The sequence below is a fragment of the Chamaea fasciata genome, unplaced genomic scaffold, assembly GCF_029207755.1.
Source record: "Chamaea fasciata isolate MVZ Bird 193981 ecotype frontalis unplaced genomic scaffold, bChaFas1.0.hap1 SCAF_5, whole genome shotgun sequence".
NCBI classification, from domain to species: Eukaryota; Metazoa; Chordata; class Aves; order Passeriformes; family Sylviidae; genus Chamaea; species Chamaea fasciata.
This window is the reverse complement of record NW_027094090.1, coordinates 69155504-69174683: the sequence shown is the minus strand read 5'-3', so window position 1 is coordinate 69174683 and position 19180 is coordinate 69155504. Positions and strand designations below refer to the sequence as shown.

The 19180-nt window shown below is 42.1% G+C and overlaps 1 protein-coding gene across 3 annotated transcripts in view; it reads left to right on the top strand.

Annotated features, from left to right (window-relative positions):
• FBLN1 (fibulin 1) overlaps window positions 1–17990 on the top strand; it is a 71025-nt gene extending 53035 nt beyond the window's left edge. For all 3 annotated transcript variants that reach the window (XM_066184333.1, XM_066184335.1, XM_066184334.1), the window contains exon 17: window positions 16796–17990. In XM_066184333.1, coding sequence (XP_066040430.1) covers window positions 16796–16935 — 140 coding nt within the window. In that variant the 3' untranslated portion in view covers window positions 16936–17990. The remainder of the gene's footprint in view (window positions 1–16795) is intronic.
• The last annotated feature ends 1190 nt before the right edge of the window (window positions 17991–19180 follow it).

Genomic DNA, 19180 nt, shown 5'->3' with positions numbered 1-19180 from the left:
TTGTAAAAAGCCCTATTTCACATGGTCTGAAGGTGGCACTGGTGCATTTCTGAAGCAGGATAGCACAACGTCAGCTCTACAAAGGTTTTATGAACTGTAGATAAAAATCCTAAGTCACTAGGTTTCTATTTCTTTCTTGATCAAACAGAAGTATACATGTGAATGCTGAGAAAAAGGGAGAGCCTGTTAAAACAGGATGATAAGATTACAGATTTCAGTTATCGGGGCATTTCTTTAGCAGTGTATAAATGTTATCAGATCCCACAGGAGTTACAGTAGTTTGCTTTTCGTGCCGTGTGCTTCTTTCTGTCTGAAATAAGAAAGAAGGATGTGTTTGGAAATTCGACTGGCCAAGGCATTTGCCTGAGGGAATGGTTTCTATTTTGAAGAATGGGACTGTGTGTCAGTGGTATTTTACTTGGTAAACTGGATTATTTGCCTCACATTGTAAAGAGAGAAAGGATATTCTCACACACTGAGTTGAGAAGATATGATACCTGCCCAAGTATATTCCCAGCTCTGTGAAAGAATTGGGCAACTCTTTCTTCACCTCAGTTCCCCCTGTGCAACACGGAGATGATAAAACATGCCTATTACTGTCTTAATTAATTCTTGTGTGTAAGACTCTTAATTAATTCCTCTATGTAAATGTACTTTGAGATTAATGGGTGGAAGCTGCAAAGAAAACGGCCTGCAGCAGAATTGGAAAAGGAAAATCAAAAAAAAAAAAAAACCCAGCTGATATTACCTGGAGGGGCAGTAGTTCAGGACAGCACATTGTCTGTGTGATATTAGAATTGCAAATAATTCTGCCAGCAGCGGTTCTGCTGCTTTCATCGTAATATAATTTTTATTATTATTAATAATCAGAGTGTTAGGTGTTTCCTTAAAACATGCTGGGAAGTTTTCAAGACAGATCAGATGGGATCCTAGTCCATGAGAATTCACAAAGTCCCTCTTGTAAAGAAAGGGTTTGTAGAAGGGAGGAAAACCCCAAAGGGCACAGACAGTATCAGAAAGCTTTAGTGGTTTTCCCACTAAGTTACAAGGACATCAGAACTGTGTGGAACACAGCAGCTCTAGCAGAGCAAATGCCCAACTAGGCCAGTAACAGAAGAGTTTTCAGGATCTGTCTGCAATTACAATGTTCCAACTTGTTGCAAAAAGCAATTTATGTGCTTCCGGGAGAGCACACCTGGACCATCATGCTGGATGACCACACTTGCCACTGGGATCCATGAAACATATTTTATGATTATTATTATTTATACATACTTTTTAATGTCTTTTTGCTGCCCATATAGGAAAGAATAAATTTGATTTGATAATAAACCATAAATGCATTGGTCAAAGAAACAAGAAGCATGCTTCATTCTGTTGTGCTATTTCAGGAGAAATGACCAGAATATCAAAGTTATTTTGTCTGCTTATGAAAATTAGATCACCAAATTTTTTTTTGTTTTTTTTCTTTTTACAAGATTAATGTTCTCTACAAGAGAAAAGATTGAGCATTTCTACAGTGAGCTTTTGTTGGTTGGAGTCTTTTTTTTCTGTTAAAGAAAAAACACAGACTAGTTCAGAGCTTGATGAAATGCATAAGAGTATATGGAAAAAAGCAGGAAAATAATTACTAGAATTACTGAAAGACCTCAGTGTAATAAACCTAGACTCAGTATCAGACTAGAGGAAGCCAATGAAGGGATTCAGAGAAGCGAGGCAGCACTGGGGAAAGAGAGGAAGAAAGGACAGACCAATGAAGATGCAGTTGCAGAAAGACCCTCATGAGTAATACAGTTTTAGCTGGGCTGTCACTAACAAGGACAGAGATGATGCCCTAAGAAGGACCTGCATGTAACCTGTGCTTGTGTACATGCAAAAGAACATGCTCCCAAAAGTGCAACTGGGGGAAAAAAAAAATGTGAAAAGGTACAGATCTTTTGGGAAAGGTTTAAAGAGTGGGAGGAGATGTTAGAGATGAAGTTACAGAGGAAAAGTAGGGGTTTCAACACTGAGAATTTTGGGCTGAAAGGATTCAGGTTACCAGTTTCAGCCATTATCCCTCTAAGCTGACACTGAGACTTCAGAGAGATGTTAGAGAAGCTGAGTTATGTGTGAGATGGGATGGGGAATGGCTGATCAGGCTGGTTTGTGCTTTGTTGATGGAGAGATTGCAGCTGAGGTCATTGGAGGAGGCGAGTGTGAAGGAGCAGGTTGCGAGGAAGATAAAAGGAGAAAACAGAAGCAGAGGAAAGCACTCCCCCAGGGAATGTTACGAAAAGAAAGAACACAGTCTCCCAAAAGATACGTAGAAGAAGCAGGCCCAAAGGTAGGAGAAGCAAGAGGCAAGGACAGTATTGCAAAATCAAGGAAAGAAAACATATCAAACGGGAATCAGTGATCAGCACTATCAGACATGGAGAAGCCAAGAGAACTAAGAACAAACTCCAAAAGTAGCTCTGCTGACCTACAGAAAGTATCTTCCAGTGGAAGAGGAGGAATGAAAGCCAGATTCCTGGAGAGACGGTGTGTAGACTTCATGCAATCTGATAAAAAGGAATTGTATAAAAAGTTACTTCCAATACTTTTACCCTGTTATATTAAAAAGAGATGCAAATCCCCAGTCTTTCCTGGTTCAGGAAGTGCTGAAGACTCCTCGTTTCCTGGCGTGGTTACAGGCCAAAGTGGCAATGAGTATAAATGATATTGTTAACAACCTAACATCACTTACTAGCCTGGGTGGGAGAAAAACAGAAGTGCAAACCTATCCAGGTTTGGTGGCTTTTTAAAGCTTTTATAGACTTTTCACTGCATTCCTCCTTTAACCAGCTGTCAGTGAAAAATGAAGAATGCATTTTCAACCTGTGCAAAAATGTCCTATCAGTGCCTAAGGTATTATCAGTTGCTATAAAACACTTTCCCCTTCAGCTATGCATTCATTTTTTAAAACAGTAATCCCACCTTGTAGTCTGGTAAACTTCAGGAAGGTCTTAAAATTTCACAATACAGCCAAAAGTAGTTTTGATAGGCTGAAATCTTCCATATTGCATTTGGTAATAACCTCAGCCTATATTCTTGCCTATAAAGCAGAATGGTGCTATTCTTCTGGAAAACATCCAGAGCCAATATAGCTATAAAAAGTCACTATAGAGTTTCCATGGGGGGTTGTGCTGGTGCTTGAATGCACTTGTATCTGCACTGATATGTACTGCTGCTCTCTGTTGTTATTTGCAAGGCTTACATTGCTGTCTCTGTCCCAAATTTCCAGCCTTTTTCACGGGGGTGACAGCTCATGATGTTACCTTCGAACCATTAAAGTGTGTCAGCTACTGATAGCACTATGCTGGATTTATCGCTAGTCGAATTTCTGCTGTGGTATCATTGCTTAGTGTGTCCCAGAGTTTGAGGAAAGACTTGTCAAAAACTTTCAAGAAGGTAAACAAAACCAGGTACCACGAGCAAGCGTGTTTGTGAGACCCCACATTAGTTGGGGCAGGAGGAGGAGACTGGAGGTTTGTTTGAATTTTGTGACCCCTGTCTTTAGCACAGGGGTAGTAGTTCTGTATCTCATGAGTAGTTTGGCCATTTGCAGTGTGGCGAAGTCTTTTTACAAGAGATGTAATGTTTGTATGGTCTGACATTAAATTCAGTCACTGGTCTGCAAAAGACTTGGTTCTGAACTTTGTCCCACCTTCCACTGCCAGGCAAGTACCTTCACATTCCCCCTGCTTCTCTCTCCTCTGTTTCTCCAGACTCTATCTTTGGGCCACAGGCTGGCTGTGCATGTGTTTTGGTGTTCAGCAAAATGAGTTTCCCAGACTGATGTGGGCTTCCTGGCACAGCTGGTGCTGAAAGGAACATTTCACCTACGGCTGGGTTTCTGTGAGGCAGAGCCGGGGCATTTTACAGGGGCAAGAAGAGAGAACACTTGTTATCTCCCCATGTGGATACTCTTTCTAGAAAGTAAGCAGCAATAGGAACGTTTTGTTGTGATTATCGTGTTGTTGGCCTGAAACAACAGTGGTGTCTGGCCATACAAAACTGGTGCTGCCCAGTCATTACCAGCAAACTCATGGAGCAGGACATAATTCAGTTTTTCAACAGGCTTTTGCAGCTGTACATTAAAAAAGGCACTGTCTCTTTCAGCATCTTTGTTCTGGTTTCATCCCTAGGCTTTCTTCTCTCACAAGATGACCTCCTCAGAAAAGAATATTTTGGGAAGTTTTTCTCTGTGCCAGGTTGCCCTGTCGAAATTAGCAGCTGTCCATTTGAGATGAGGGTGCCCAGAAACCATTTGGTAAATGGGATCCTAGATTTACTGCCTAAACCTGCCCTTTCAGCGTGCTGCTGAGTGCACTGCTCAGGAGTCAAATAGCTCAACACCCTCCCTCCCCTCCAGGAAAGAAACGAGGATGGAGAGCTCTTCTGGGGCCAAAGGAGCACCTTGAGCAGGAGGCAAATTTTAATTTCATATCTGAGAAATGCTGAAGGTGTTTTTTCTGGTGAGAATGAGTCTTGATCTCAAGTGGAACAACCTTCCTAATGCCAAATTTCACTCTAGCACATTGCAAGTGTCTGGTTAATCCAACTCTTCTCCTTGATCAGTGTTCACCTCACCTTTCAGGTGGTACAGGTTATTACAAAACCATTCATACAGACCACCATTGGTTACAGTTTCCATAAGGCTCAGCAGACAGATAAATTATACTGTGGCTCTGATGAAGTTTTGTGAACTGTGGTGTGAAGTATAAAACCTGACAACTTGGGAAAGAAATGGACTGAGTTAGGGACAGCAAAGTGAACCAAAGTCCTTGGTTCAGACTGCATAGCATGCATTTTCTGGTATTGATGTTAAACAGCGGGCTGAGATACTGCATAAATGAGCAAATAAAGCCAGATTTGAAATCCAGTGCACCGAGAAGCATACTACAGCAATTCCTCTGAGAGGTGTCTGTGTGAATCCAGCTTTCTGAGGTGCTCTGTCCCAGTTCAATGTAGTCAAAGACCTGCTTTTATGATGATCTCCAAGTGTGAAATATATGTGCAATTGATCAGTGACTGGACGTGATACTCGGTGCTCTGGTTTAGTTGAGACAGTGGTGTTTGGTCAAAGGTAAGACTTAAAGGTCTTGAAAATCTTTTCCAGTCTTAATCATTCTGTGATTCAGGGGCTCCTGCTGCTGTATCCAAGTTTGTGTGTTGATAGCAACCATCTTATTCCCGCAGCAGCGCCTGCACCCCCTATAAAAATGGAAAAGGAAGAAAAGACCCAAGGCGTACCATAAATCTTTCCCAGTATGATACACAGATGCCTGGCTCACTTAAAAAACCCCCTACCTTAACTTTTGTTTTTAAAGGGGCCAAATGTGATGAAGTGAACCCTTATTTCAGCCTTTGAGAACTGGTCAGGAATTGACACACATTAAAGTTCAGGAAGCCCCCTTGTCAGAACTCTGCAAACAGGAACAGCAGAGCTGTTGCCCCCAGGTGATGACTGAGCACTCTATAGGGCCTTCTGTGTCAAAGCCTCAGGATTAGGTACTTTTCCTTCCGTGGTAAATCAAATCACAGAGGTATGTAATGCTGTGTGCCATAACAGTGGCTCTTTGCAAGAAATGCTTTTATCACAAGGGTCACAATAATCAATTGCCCAGGCGTTGTGGACCCGTTGTGTGGCTGAATCTGTGGAATAATGCAATTGTGAGACAGGCAGGGTAAACATAGCCACTCTCACGTGAAGCCCCCTGTAAATAACATATTGGGAATAAAGTAGCAGGAGGCTGATAAACGTGATTTGGCACATTTTGGACATTCATCGCTCAAGTTTTTCCACCTGTTTTTGTAATATGTAAGGCTCTTCTAATACACAGAGCATCTCATATTCTTAAAGGTGGAACAGGAAAGATTAAAAAAATATATGATGGAAACTATTTTTTAATGAGGCTACTTCAAGTACAGTTATTGCATTTTAGGCATGAGTGATTTCACAGCATTGTCAACATTGAAACCCATTGGAGGTTTGGCTGGAAGGCAAACCAGACATCTAAAAGCACTTCAAGTTTGCCAACCCAAGATAAGAACACATCTCTCTGAAGTTATTTAGTATCCTTAATAAAGATCACGGTATTTGTAAACTAGCCAAACCTCAGTAAAATCAAAGATTGTTTTTAATTCTTTCATAATACCAAGGCTCCACATGATCCAATACGACAGATAATAGCTTTGAGAAGATTCACCATTTGTTTCTGGCCAAAAAATGTCTTAATGAGACGACACCTCTTTATGGCCTCTTTATTTTATGCATTTCAGCAATCAAAGCTTTCTAGAGAAGCCTAAGTGTTAATGAAATTATACTTCATGGAGTCGTTGAATTTATATTAAATTGAATCCTAAATTTCTGACCTGTTGAATAATGCAGAAATGTCCTTTTTTCCATCCTGAAATGTAATTCCTGTACTGTAATTTCATTTTTTTTCTTTGGAGTAGAAGCAAAAGGGAAAAGAGAAGATTCAGTTTTAGCTAAACTTTAACACTTGTACCCTGGGTGGAAACTTCAAAGGATGTGAGTACCTGGAGAGTTTTAGACAATTGCTTAAGCAGACTTTTAAGGACTTTATAAGCCTTTACATGGCTTATAAATTATTCCAGTGGCCACAGATCTTCTATGCATGGGAGAGATGTGAGCCAGAGATGGTGGTTGTGGTCCCAGGCATGGCCCACCTGGTTACACTCTTTTCCTGAGGGGTGTCTCCACATGCCCCTGGTCCTCTTAGACACTTCTCAGAGAAGCATCCAGTACTGCCTTGAGCTGCACTGTTGGATAATGGTTGTTGAACTGCTCCAGGGACACACACACACACACAAATACATATTATTTTTATATCCCAGGGTAATGTGCCACTGCAGTCAGCCCTGCACCAGCGGGGCTGGGTCATTAGGAGCCCTGTTCATGCCACTAGTGCAGTACTCACTGTGACAGTACCCAAATCACTGCTGCCTTTCTATTCCCAACGGGAGGAACGAGGGGGTTGTGTTCAGTGTTGTGGAGCTTTGTTGGTGCTCCACAGGGAAATCCCCTTCTCCTGTCCACCTCTGGGCACACACTCCACCCTGCGGTCAGATGAGTGCTTGTGTGGCAAGCTGTGGTTTTGGTTCTTTCAGGTGTTCAGCCAAGGAAAGGGGTGGAGGATATAACAGCACCGCTATTTTTGATCAGCTTAAACCAACAGTGAAATTACCCTGAGTGCCATATAGCTTATAAAAGTGAATTTTATGTGGCCAAACTGACTTCTGAAGTATTTTATAAGCACTTGGTTGCTCAACAGTTGGAAAACAGGCTCTTTACCTAAATAAAGATCTGGGACATTCATGTTTGAAAAGTATGTTTTTGAAAATCTTGTCCCCAGATACTTCAGCAAAGACATGTATAGCCAGCCACATTCCTGTGAAGCAGTTCTCCATCAGCGTGGAAACCTCGTTAACATCCAACTCTAACTTGATTCTCCAAAACTTTTCTTTTGTGAAGTATTCACCATCAAACCTGAATGAAGGTCTAATTCCCAATGTTATGAGGGCAATATACTTCAAAGCAAGAGGAAATCTATTTTGGTACTTGTATTTTGATTAATGAGTTTTCTGAATCCTTTCACTGTAGTTATGTTTGTCAGGTGTGGCACCTTAAGGATTAATGATATCTTCAGAGCTATTTTTCTGTATATTATTTGATGCCTGAAGTGATGATTACCAAGAAATATTTCATTTTACATAGAGCAGCCACTTATTAATAAAACAGATTATATCAGAAACTGGAGCACCACGTAGCAGGAGCCACACTGTTATTGTGACAAATAATTGAGAGAAATACAGATAGCTTTCACACACACACACATAAACACTCCCCAAAAAAAAACAAAAAAAAGAAAATGAAAAAGACTATTCAGCTTTTGAGAGATGGAGGAATCTCAAGTATACCGTAACTTTCTGAAGTCAGCAGACAGATATCTGGTGGTCTGGGAAATGCCTGCAGTTTGACAGCTAGATTGTTCCTTTAGGCACAGTCATGAACTGGAGAAGAGGGGAGGAAAATAATGCCTGTGAGGCTGCCTGTGGTGGCAGGAATAGGGCAGGAGAACTGGTGACAAAAGACATGGAGAAAGCTGAAGCATTCAATGCCTTCTTTGCCTCATTCTTTACTGATAAGGCTGGCCTTCAGGAGTCCTGGGGCTCTCAGAGCAAGAGGAAGAGCTGGAGCAGGAAATACTCTCCCACAGTGGAAGAGGTTCAGGTTTGAACATTTGAGCAAACTGGGCACAACCAAGTCCATGGGTGCTGGTGGGGCACTGAGGGACAAGTGCTGAGGGAACTGGCCAATGTCGAGGCACTCTCAACTCTCTTTAAAAGATTGTGGTGATCAAAAGTTCCCATGGAAAAAGGCAAACATCACTGAAATCTTCAGGAAGGTCAGAAGGGATCTAGGGAAGTACAGGCTGGTCAGCCTCAGCTGAGTCCCTGGGAAGGTGATGGAGCAAATCCACCTGGAAACCATTTCCAAACATCACAAGGACAAAGAGGTCGCTGGAAGCAGTCAGCAAGGATTTATGAAAGGGAAATCATGCCTGACCTGCCTGACATCCTTCTACAAAAAGATGGCTGGATTAATGAGAAGAGAGGATGTTATTTATCTTGACTTTAGTAAGGCTTTCAACACCATCTCCCTTAGAACCCCCACAGGCAACTCAAGGAAATCTAGGCTGGAAAAGTGGACAGTGAGATAGATTGGAAAAAGGCTGAACTCCAGGCTTGTAGGGCTGGGATCAGCAGCACAGCTCACTGCCAGTCACCAGTGGTGCATCCAAGGGGTCGATTTTGGGGCCACTTTCTCCATCAAGGGCCTGGCCAATGGGCCAGAGGGCACCTGGACAGGGGTGATGAACCAGAGTTGTGCTGCGAGACTCAGGGACCTTGACATGCTGGAGCAACAGGCTGACAGGAGCCTTGGGAGGCCCAGCACAGGCAGCTCTCACTCTTCCAGGTGCAGTGTGACATTCCCTGACGTGCAACGTTTGAGCAGGGCATTTTCAACTGTAGGACACATCAGGCAATTAGGAGTTGATTCACTTCCCTGGCCTAGTATAGGTCAGTACGTACTTGAGTAACTGTGTTGGCAGAGCAATTTATGCACTGCAAATCATTACTCTGGCCTTTAATCATCACATAACCTTTTGTGTAATAAACAGAAGCCTTTAGGAAAAGAATTTAATTAAACTTTGATGCAAAGCTTTTTACAGGACAAAAAAAATTAGCTAAAATCGCCTAAAATACATCTTTTCTGTTTGTGACCAGGATGTGAATGATTTTCCAACCCACTGATGAACTTTGTATATTTGTAATGAATACTGAATAAGAAATTACAAATCTTACAATGACTTTTTTTGAGTTAAGGCCTGAAAAACCAAAAATTGGCAATGTAGTTTTAGCTTCACACTGTAGATATGTATTTGTGTGTTGTAGACTGAGAGAGCTTGGTGTTCAAGCCTAACCTGCAACTCCTATGATTTGATCCAAAGAAGCATTAATTCATGTCTGGGTTTATTTTCCTCTTGCTCATTTCTGGAATGATACTATCAATTTACCTTTTATAATAATCTCTGCCATGATCATTTCCCTAGTCCTAAATTTTCTTATTGCCTGAACATCTCTTCTGAAACTATGACAACACTCCTAAGTAACACTGATGGAGTAGAGATGTTTACTCTTAATTCTGTAAATCTTGGCCTGCAGTATAAAGCAAAAAGCTTTCAGGAGAAAAGAAAACTTGAAGTTATAGTCCAGGATCTCACATTAACATGAAGAGATTGGTCTTGTATTGCTTAAGTGAAACTCATAAACAAGCTTTTCCCCCTCAAAAAGTTGTTCACCACACATTACTACTACCAGTGTGCCAGAGTTTTGGGCTCCTTGTCTTTAACAGCAACACAGTGGCTGTAGGTTTCAGAAGCAACAACCTCCTTTGTGATCCCCAAAGATCCATTACTTAGAAAGGAGTAGTTACTGTTGTGCTGTGGTAGTTAGGACTGTTCATTTCTGACAAGGCTGTAAAAAGGACTAGAATGTTTTTGTGGGGAAACAGAGACCCAGGAACAGCCAAATGTAAGAGTTCAGAACACAGGCTGAGATTATTTGGAATTTAATATAAAGGCAAATAAATTACTTGAGTTTCAGCTGAGTTTTGGTTCCAGCTCCACAGCTCTCATCACATTTTCTTATACTTGAATTTTTCCCAATTGATCAGTTCATGTTCCAAGCATCCATTTAAAGCACAAGGAAAATAGCTGGAGGAAAGATTATATGGTGGGATTTTTTGTGTCACTGAAATCTCTCTCATCTAGGTGTCACAAGCAGCTCATCCCAAAAGTTCCATCTGAAAAGAGACAGCACTCCCCCACCATGTGATAGCACATTCTCTTGACAATCCTTCCTGTGCTTCTTTTCAAAGGGGGAAATTTTCAATGGCTCCACAATGGTTTGAAAGTGAGAGTGGGGAAATTTAGGCTGGATATCCAGAAGAAATTCTTTCCTGTGAGGCTGGTGAGGCCCTGGCACAGGTTGCTCAGAGAAGCTGTGGCTGCCCCATCCCTGGAAGTGTCCCAGGCCAGGCTGGACGGGGCTTGGAGCGACCTGGGATAGTGGGAGGTGTCCCTGCCATGGCAGGTGATGGAACTGGATGGGCTTTAAGATCCCTTCCAACCCAACCCACTCTATGGTTCTGTGATTCTATTTCATGATGGACTTAAACATTCACTTACAAACAGGCCTGTCATAACTAAAGGGTTAGGAAATTTAGGGGGGAAACCAGACATGCTTGATCTCACATGGGATTTTATTTATCTAATGAGGACTAACATTCATATATTGCTGCCAATATTAGTTTCTGATTCATGGAAGTTAATTTTAATAGTGAATGGCCACTGCAAACCCCAAAATAGCAGCATGTGCTTGTTTTGAAGGAAAAGCAAGCTATGAGCTATGGTCAGACTTCAGAGCATCACAGAATCATTAAAGCTGGAAAAGACCTTTAAGCTCATCAAGTCCAACAATCAACTCAGCTTCACCACCACATTCATCATGAAACCATGGCATTTGTTTGACTGCCTCTGGTATTTCAAATATATATCCCATTCTTATTATTTTGCATAATTTTTACCGTGTTTATTTTAAAATAGATCTTAGAATTAGTAAAAATATGTGTCTTGTTCTATTTAGGATCTCACTAACAGATTAATGATTCAGAAAAGTGGATTTTCTTCTTTTCATCACTTCATGCTTTCTCAGTACCTCCTTCCCATACATCCCACATTTATTCAGTCAATGGTCAGTTTTCAGCTGACCACAGGTCATACAACTAAACAATGATTTTTAAAAAAATAGCAAATTATCCTAAATCGATTGTTTGTTCCCAGAAAAAGTTTCTAAATTAGTACTTGCCTGTAATGTCAAGGGTGAAGTGTTGCACTAGTGAAAATGGGGTAATCCCGCTGGATTCACCCAACAGTAACCAACCACACATCTCTCTGGTAACTCGCCTCCTGAGAAGAGTCACAGAAAGGACATTTTGTGCTTGCTGTGAGCACAAAGGGAAAGAAAAAGTTGTCTTTCTGCTGTCCTTTGGTATGTGGTGACAGGAAAAAACAATATAGCTCTAAGCCCATGAGGGAGGCAATGGGATGGAGGCAAGAGGAATGAGAGCTCTGGTGCTTGTTTCTTAACACAAAGCTTGGAATGTGGTTGAGGGAATTGATCCCAATTTTGATAACTGTGTTTCTTGTGTTTCCCTGAGCATAGCCCACAGGTTATCTGGAAGAAAAACTTTTGATTTGGCAGTAGCTGGGATTGCTTATATGTACACAAACACATATGCCTGCATATGCAGGCAAGGCAAGAGGAGTTTACTGCAGCACATCCCCTCTTCCAGCAGTCACCAGATACAGCCCCACTGTCAACCTCTGATTCCTTGCCTGTTTCTCTGCTTGACTTTTTTGGGGATCCTTAAAAATTTAGGATCTCTGAAGCTCTCTTTTTGAGGAACGGGTGCAATTTATGTCTGTTCTGTGCTCCTAATGATGATATAGATTTAAATATTTGACTAGACTCAAGAATCAATCCCTGTGGAAAATCCTATGAGCTTCACCTCTGAACCATAAAACCTAACACACTCCAACCTCTCTACCAACCCAAACCAGTCATTTCTCATGGCACTATGAAAATAAGCTGCTTGGTTCTGCTTTGCTTTTTGCACACTATGGTGAGCCCTCTTAGAGGAACTTTCTCTAGAGGAAATGCAAATGCAGTGTGAGGAACACCACGACCCAGATCCCCTCAGAGTGTAATTGCAGCAGATTTTGTGGCTAGCAGTGAAAAAAGAGGAAGAAATACTCCTGTTTGTTTAAACAGGAGTATTTTAAGGAGCTTAGCATAGAAGTCAGAATTCGGAGTCTGGAGGCAAGGTGTGAGTGCATGACAAGGCAGGGATGGGTTAATGTGGTAACAAAACAGCAGCTCTTCTCCTCAGCTGAAAATGGAGCTTCTTAGCAAATCAGCTGCCTAATGCAGAAGTACAAGCAGCAACCAAACACAGAGGTGAATTGCCTGAGGGTCCCACATATTTCAAAGCAGAGAAATGTAATGATCTCTTCAAGAGGTATGGACAAGCCAAGGAATACCTGTGGCATCTAGAGAACGTGTCTTATGAGGAGCAGCTGAGGGAGCTGGGGGAGCTGAGCCTGGAGAAAAGGAGGTTTAGGGGGAAGCTTTTCACTCTCTACAACTCCCTGATGGAAGGGTGCAGCCAGGTGAGGGTCAGGCTGTGCTCCCAGGGAACAAGGGACAGGACAAAGGCAAACAGCCTCAAGTAGTGCCAGAGGAGGTTTAGATTGGATGTCAGGGAAAATTCCTTCACTGGAAGGATTGTCAAGGATTTGAACAGGCTGCTCAAGGAAGTGGTTGAGGCACCAACCCTGGAGGGATTTAACCAATGTGTGGATGTGGCACTTGGGGACATCAGTTAGTGATGGCCTTGGGAGTGCTGAATTAATGGTTGGACTCGATCTTAGAGGCCTTTTCCAATCTAAACAATTCTATGATTCTCTCTGATTAAAATACTAGAAAGGCTGCTGAAAGGCTTTGGAATACTAACAATATTATCCTTGCTGTCTTATTTATCCCATCTCTGATAAGCAAAGCTTCGGTGAATCAGTGACAGTTACTCAGATCATCATCTTCTTCTTCTTCTTCTTCTTCTTCTTCTTCTTCTTCTTCTTCTTCTTCTTCTTCTTCTTCTTCTTCTTCTTCCTCTTCCTCTTCCTCCTCTTCTTCCTCTTCTTCCTCTTCTTCTGTGCTAACCTAGCTAAAGTCTAATATTGTTGGAAAAGGATCGGGGCGAACTTGCTTAAATGAACTCACCTTCTCTGCCAACTGTAGAGCCTGTAGCTTTGGTCCCTGAGAGGACCAAGTGGTGGCATGTGAGGGGTCTCTGTTTTCAAGTGATTTCCTGAGCATCCCCACTGGTGCTCCTGCAGACAGTGACTCACAGAACAGTGGGCAGTGCTGCAGTGCCCCAGGACCGAGTTCCAGTCTGCAGTTAACCCCACGGCAAATCTGAGTGGCTCCATCCAGCTATTTTGGATTTAGATGGGTAAAAAAGACATCAAAAAGAAGCTGCTTAATTTTTTACATTTCCTGGCTTCTCAGTGCATTTAAAAATCGTAACCTTCCTGCTACTATAAGGTATGTTTTTGTACTTAGTGTTCAGCTATAGATGCTGACAGCTGCCAGACCACAAATCTGTAGCCATTAGTTTGCCAAAAGGGATAGTGAAACAGCATGTTTATGCAAATCTTGCAGTGTCTCACAAATCCATGTAACTAAAAAACACCCAGAATTATTACATGTGGCTTCTCCAAATGTGTCCTGGGCTAAATGCTTTTGAGATATTGACTGATTCGTTGAGCCATATATGTGAACGGCATGGGCCAGGCCTAGATCTCAAGATTTTTCTTTAGTCTTTTGTATGAATGAGCTCAAGGCACTGCTGGCCTTGTTTGGGTGTGGCAGAGCTGTGTGCCTCCCTCGTAGGTGATGTGAAAGGTTCGAGACAGGAGAGAATCACACACAGGAAGCATCTTGCATGGTTTCCATCTGCATTTGTCCTTGAGTTTGGTGGAGAAAAATACTCAGGTTTTCCATTTTAGCACTTGCCACAAAACAAAAATGCAAAGCTCTCAAGGAGTGAATCTGCCAAGAGCAGCAAACCTCTCATATGTTTTTTTTTGTCCAGAAGAACATTCCAAGGGTTTCTCCTAACTCTTTTTTTTTTTCTTTTCATTTTACCCATTCAGAAGGACTGCATCCTTACACATATGCTGTAGCACTAAGCCACCTGCCTGTATCATCCTGTATCATCCTCATTCATTTAATGGGAGAGAAGGGAAATGGTTCCTGCAGTGCTGATCATTTCAGCGCCATCTAGGACATGGGCACAACTAACTGTACAAATAACTATTGTCAGAGTGTTGTTTCTTTCTACATTCCCTCAATTTATTTCTTCAATATAGCTGTCAGCACGTGTGGCATTCACTTCTCAAGCCATTTCATAGGCTGGATTTTAAAACTGCAGCAGGAGAACTGCGTGAAAAGGCACTGCCACATGGACTGCCCATTGCAGTGTGTGCCCTTTGCACCTTTTTTCCTGCCTGTTAGCAGGGTGCATCTCAACAGCAATGAGAATGTTACTAAAGGCTCCGAATGCTGCATCAGTGATGTGTGAGTGTTTGCCACACTGTGGCAAAGCAGAGCAGAGAAAACACCATTTGCAATCGCACCTCTAGAGCAGGGTAAACTACCGGAGTAGCACAGAAAGTGTAGAATGCTATAATAGGATTGCTAAATGTCAACAGCAGCCTTTGCTCTCTAGGGCTTGGTGATGACTGCAGGAGCTGCTCACAGGGTTGGTTAAAGATTGCCAGCACTGAGTGATTTCAATGCTGTGCATTTCCATGTCCTCAGTTAGAGCAGTGCCTGCAATAATGTGATGTGTTGTTAGCAAAATGCTTTGAATGTACCCTAAAGGGAGGGCAATTTTAGCAAGGCTTTTCTGTTTCAATACAGCATCTGCCAAGCCCAGTCATTTTTATAACCTTCAGGAGAGTAGCCAAGAAAGCTAAAGAAAATAAAATATGAGTATATATGCATATAAATTGTAGGGGGCAGGATGCCTAAAAAGTGTATTCATCAAATATGGCAGGCAAAGTGACTGTGGTGAGAAACTTGCAGTTTCACTTCATGCTGAAGATACTAGTTAGTGTTTGAACAGGACAGAGCTGTAATGTCATCACTGCCTTAGGAAAAGGTGCTGACAGCCAGCATAAGCAAACATTTATGTCTCCTATCAGATCTCAGGCCAGTGTGTTCATAGGGAACGGCTGCAGGAGCTGGGCTGGGGCTCCATGATGGTGCTGGTGTGCTGCCTGCTTGTGAAACAGCCCCAGCATGCAGCAGGAGGACATCTCAAATCATCCCTCCTTAAACTGTGCATTTCCTACTGAATCAAACACCCTGTCAGAGCAGTCTGTTGTCAGAAGGAGGTGTCTGTGGAGGGGGGTCCCCTACCAGACTCCCTGTGCCTGCTGGCTGACCTTGGCATCACGTGATTTTGACATTTGGGGACGTCCTTTTCAGATGAGAGCAGTTTGGTAGCTGCCTACTCTGTAACACCAAGGCCTAGAAAAAAAACAAGAAGTGAGAATATGTTTAGGACCTGATCTGGAGCCTTTGGAGTCAATGGCAAAGCTTGTGTTGACTTTGTTTTGTAGGTCTGAAGCTGTATCACTGTTCTGTGTAGCCACATTTCATCAAGGCACAGATAATTCCTCGTGACCTGGATGAGCTTCTTCCTTACTGCTTCCTTCCTTATCAAACCCCAGTGCTGGCAAAGGAACGGCCACCATCACATGGGCATCACCTAGGAGCAAATGCAGAGATAGTCCCCTTTCCTCATTAAACTTTACTCCCATTGTGTCCAGGGGGGTTGTCCATCCATGATTCAGCACACTCATGATTTACAGATTGGTGTCCTCTGGTGTTCACAGGGGAAGGGTTGAAATCACTGATGCAATACAGGTAGTTTCTACAGTTCCAAATGAAATGGGATCTTCAACACGACACCAGGAATTGCATGGCATTCCCAGGTGTGCTCACGTACTCATCTGAGCAACGTGTGTTCTGGGTTACCCAGGGAAATCTCCTTCTGCCCTATGTAAAAGCAGTGTCACAGCAGGCTTATTGAATTCATGTCTCCAAATAAAAGGTTAAAAAAAAATACTGATTTCAGAATATTTCTTTTTCAGAATACATCTTTTTTTATTACAGAACAGAACAGAAAAGAAATAACTCCATGTTTCAGTTTGTAATGTTTGTTAAGATACGAGGAAATAAAGAAGGTCAGATGGCAAATACTCTGAAGTATGCCATGGTTTCTGATTCCCAGGAAAATTATACGATACAGCTTTTGTAAGCAAATTCACGTTTAGCAGGGTTTTGCCATTTGCAACATTTGAGTGCTCATTACAGATCCTCAAGCCATTTTGACTCAAAAGTTGTATTTTATCCTTCTTTCGCAAGCTTTCTCACGAGCTATTTACAGACGCAACAGATAAAATACCTTTCCCTATACCGAACACCGAGGGTGGTGTAGCTGCCCCGGATTTAGCTGGGTTCTCCTGCTAACCTATTTGTGTCCCAACAGGTGTCGTTCGCCAGGTGAGGCCCATAATTGGACCTTTCCACGCCATCCTCAAGCTGGAGATGAACTACGTCATGGGCGGGGTGGTGTCGCACCGCAACATCGTCAACGTCCACATCTTCGTGTCCGAGTACTGGTTCTGAGGGACACCCACAAGCAAGTGCTCCAGCCTCAAACATTACCATAAAAGCTATTATGTCATGTACTTGTTTTTTTTTTAAACCCAATAGTGTTCTTTTTTTGTTTGTTTGTTTTGTTTTGTTTTGTTTTTAAATATTTGGTTTATAGTTTAAGACAAATAACGAGCTATTATGTTGATTAGACATAGGGCGGAGCAAATTAAGTGAGCCTGATGTAGTTGTTTGCATAAATATGTAGTGTGTAAAACTGCTCAGCTGCCTGGTGGAATTCAAAACTTTTCTGAATGTTTGGACAGATCTCAACTATTGCTCCTTGGCCAGATAACCTGAATGACAGACTGGAAAAAAACAGATGTCAGAGTTCATTGGGATGAGTATATGGTGGCTTTGGATGGAAGAAGTTGAATAAGGATTAATAATTTCACCTCACATTAACTGCCTTGAAGAGCATTGTCAGAGAGTGATAAACAGTTAGGTTTGGGCCCCCTGAATAGGCCCCCAGAATTGCTAATTATTCCTGAAAAGTTCAGCCTGGATATTTAAGAAGTGACATTCAGCTGCAGCTACCAGAGGAAGTGAAAAAGGAATTAGAAATACTTAGAGACTAACAAGCTATTGCACATATTAAAAAATACTTTTTTTTGGTAGTTATTGTTTGATTGTAAGATTGTTTGATTCTAATTAAAGAAGTACCTCTCATTGAAATTAACCTGTTACACAAACACAGCATATTGCTTAAATTCCAAAATCATCAGTACTCAGCAATACATGGGAAACTCAGACCTTGACTCCTGTCTGTTATAAGTCTCCATGCCTTTTTAAAATTGGTAATAAAATTAGCATGTTAAACTGTACATTTCCTATGCACCAAACCAAGGCATATGTAATAATATAATGAAAATCTCACAAATAAATGAATGTTTAATGTATTTTCTGGGCATCAAAACACTGTATCTTTTTTCTATTACAGAACAGAAAAGAAATGACTCCATGTTTCAGTTTGTTATGTTTGTTAAGATATGAGGAAATAAAGAAGGTCAGATGGGAAATACTCTGAAGTATGCCATGGTTTCTGATTCCCAGGAAAGTTATATGATACAGCTTTTGTAAGCAAATTCATCATACGCATATTCCCCACTCAGACCAGACCTCCTGGGCAATTATTGGCACTAAGCATGGAACTGGCTGTGAGAAGTTGTGGATGCCCCATCCCTGGAAGTGTCCAAGGCCAGGTTGGATGGGGCTTGGAGCACCCTGGGATAGTGGAAGGCGTCCCTGCCCATGGCAGGGGCATGGACCTGGATGAACTTGAAGGTTAGTGAGACCCTGCTACCTTTAACTTTTAAATGAATGCTTGTGCTCTGGGTCTGTTTGGGAGGGTGTTGTTGATGCAGAAAATAGCAGGTGCCAGCTGTGGCAGAAAACAGGAGCATGGGCTCTGAGGGACTTTTCTGTGAGCACTAGCCTCCTGCAACCCTCTTGCAGAGTTTCAGCAGTTTGCATTTAGTATTCCAGAAATGGCTTTTGCAGGGATGCTGACACATGACTTTTCTACATTCTGTGGTGGTATTCAGCCACATTGTGTAGGAATATAGTATTTATGTTTGTTTTATTCCCATGCTGGGCAGGAATGGAGACCCTCACGCCATGCCCACATTGCCTTTTTCTTACCCTTCTGAGCTTGACAACTCATCCCCCAAGTCTCGCTCTTGATACCAGTGAGATCATTAATGCAGCAGGACAAGGAACCCTGGGGTGCTCTCATCACCTTGGATGGGCTTTCCCAGCTGGAGGGGCTTTCCCAGAGGTTAAACAAAGCATCAGTTCCCTTTGCCATTGGCTGTGTCACATACAGAGCCAGTGGTGGTTGGCCATGGTTCGTGTGGTTCATTTAACCTTTTTTTTTCGCTTGTGAACTGTGGTGATACCACTCGTAAGAACAGCAGGGAAAATATTAACACAGTGGAAAATCTGCCCTCTTATCTACTTTTCGCACAGTGATCTCAAAATAAGCAAATTATGCTAAGGACAGCAGAGTAGCTTCCTCTGGAGGGCTTCAAAATTATTCTCAGGTGATTCCAAGCAGCCACGTGAGCTGTTGGAATTTGGTAGAACCAAAATAAATAAGTGTGCTCCTTAAAATATTTTTTAATTTAAATCTGCAAATAACGGTATTCTGCAATTTCTTTCTACTGCGGGCAGATCTATTGAATTGATATTGTGTCTTCTCATCCGTTTTCTATAGGAA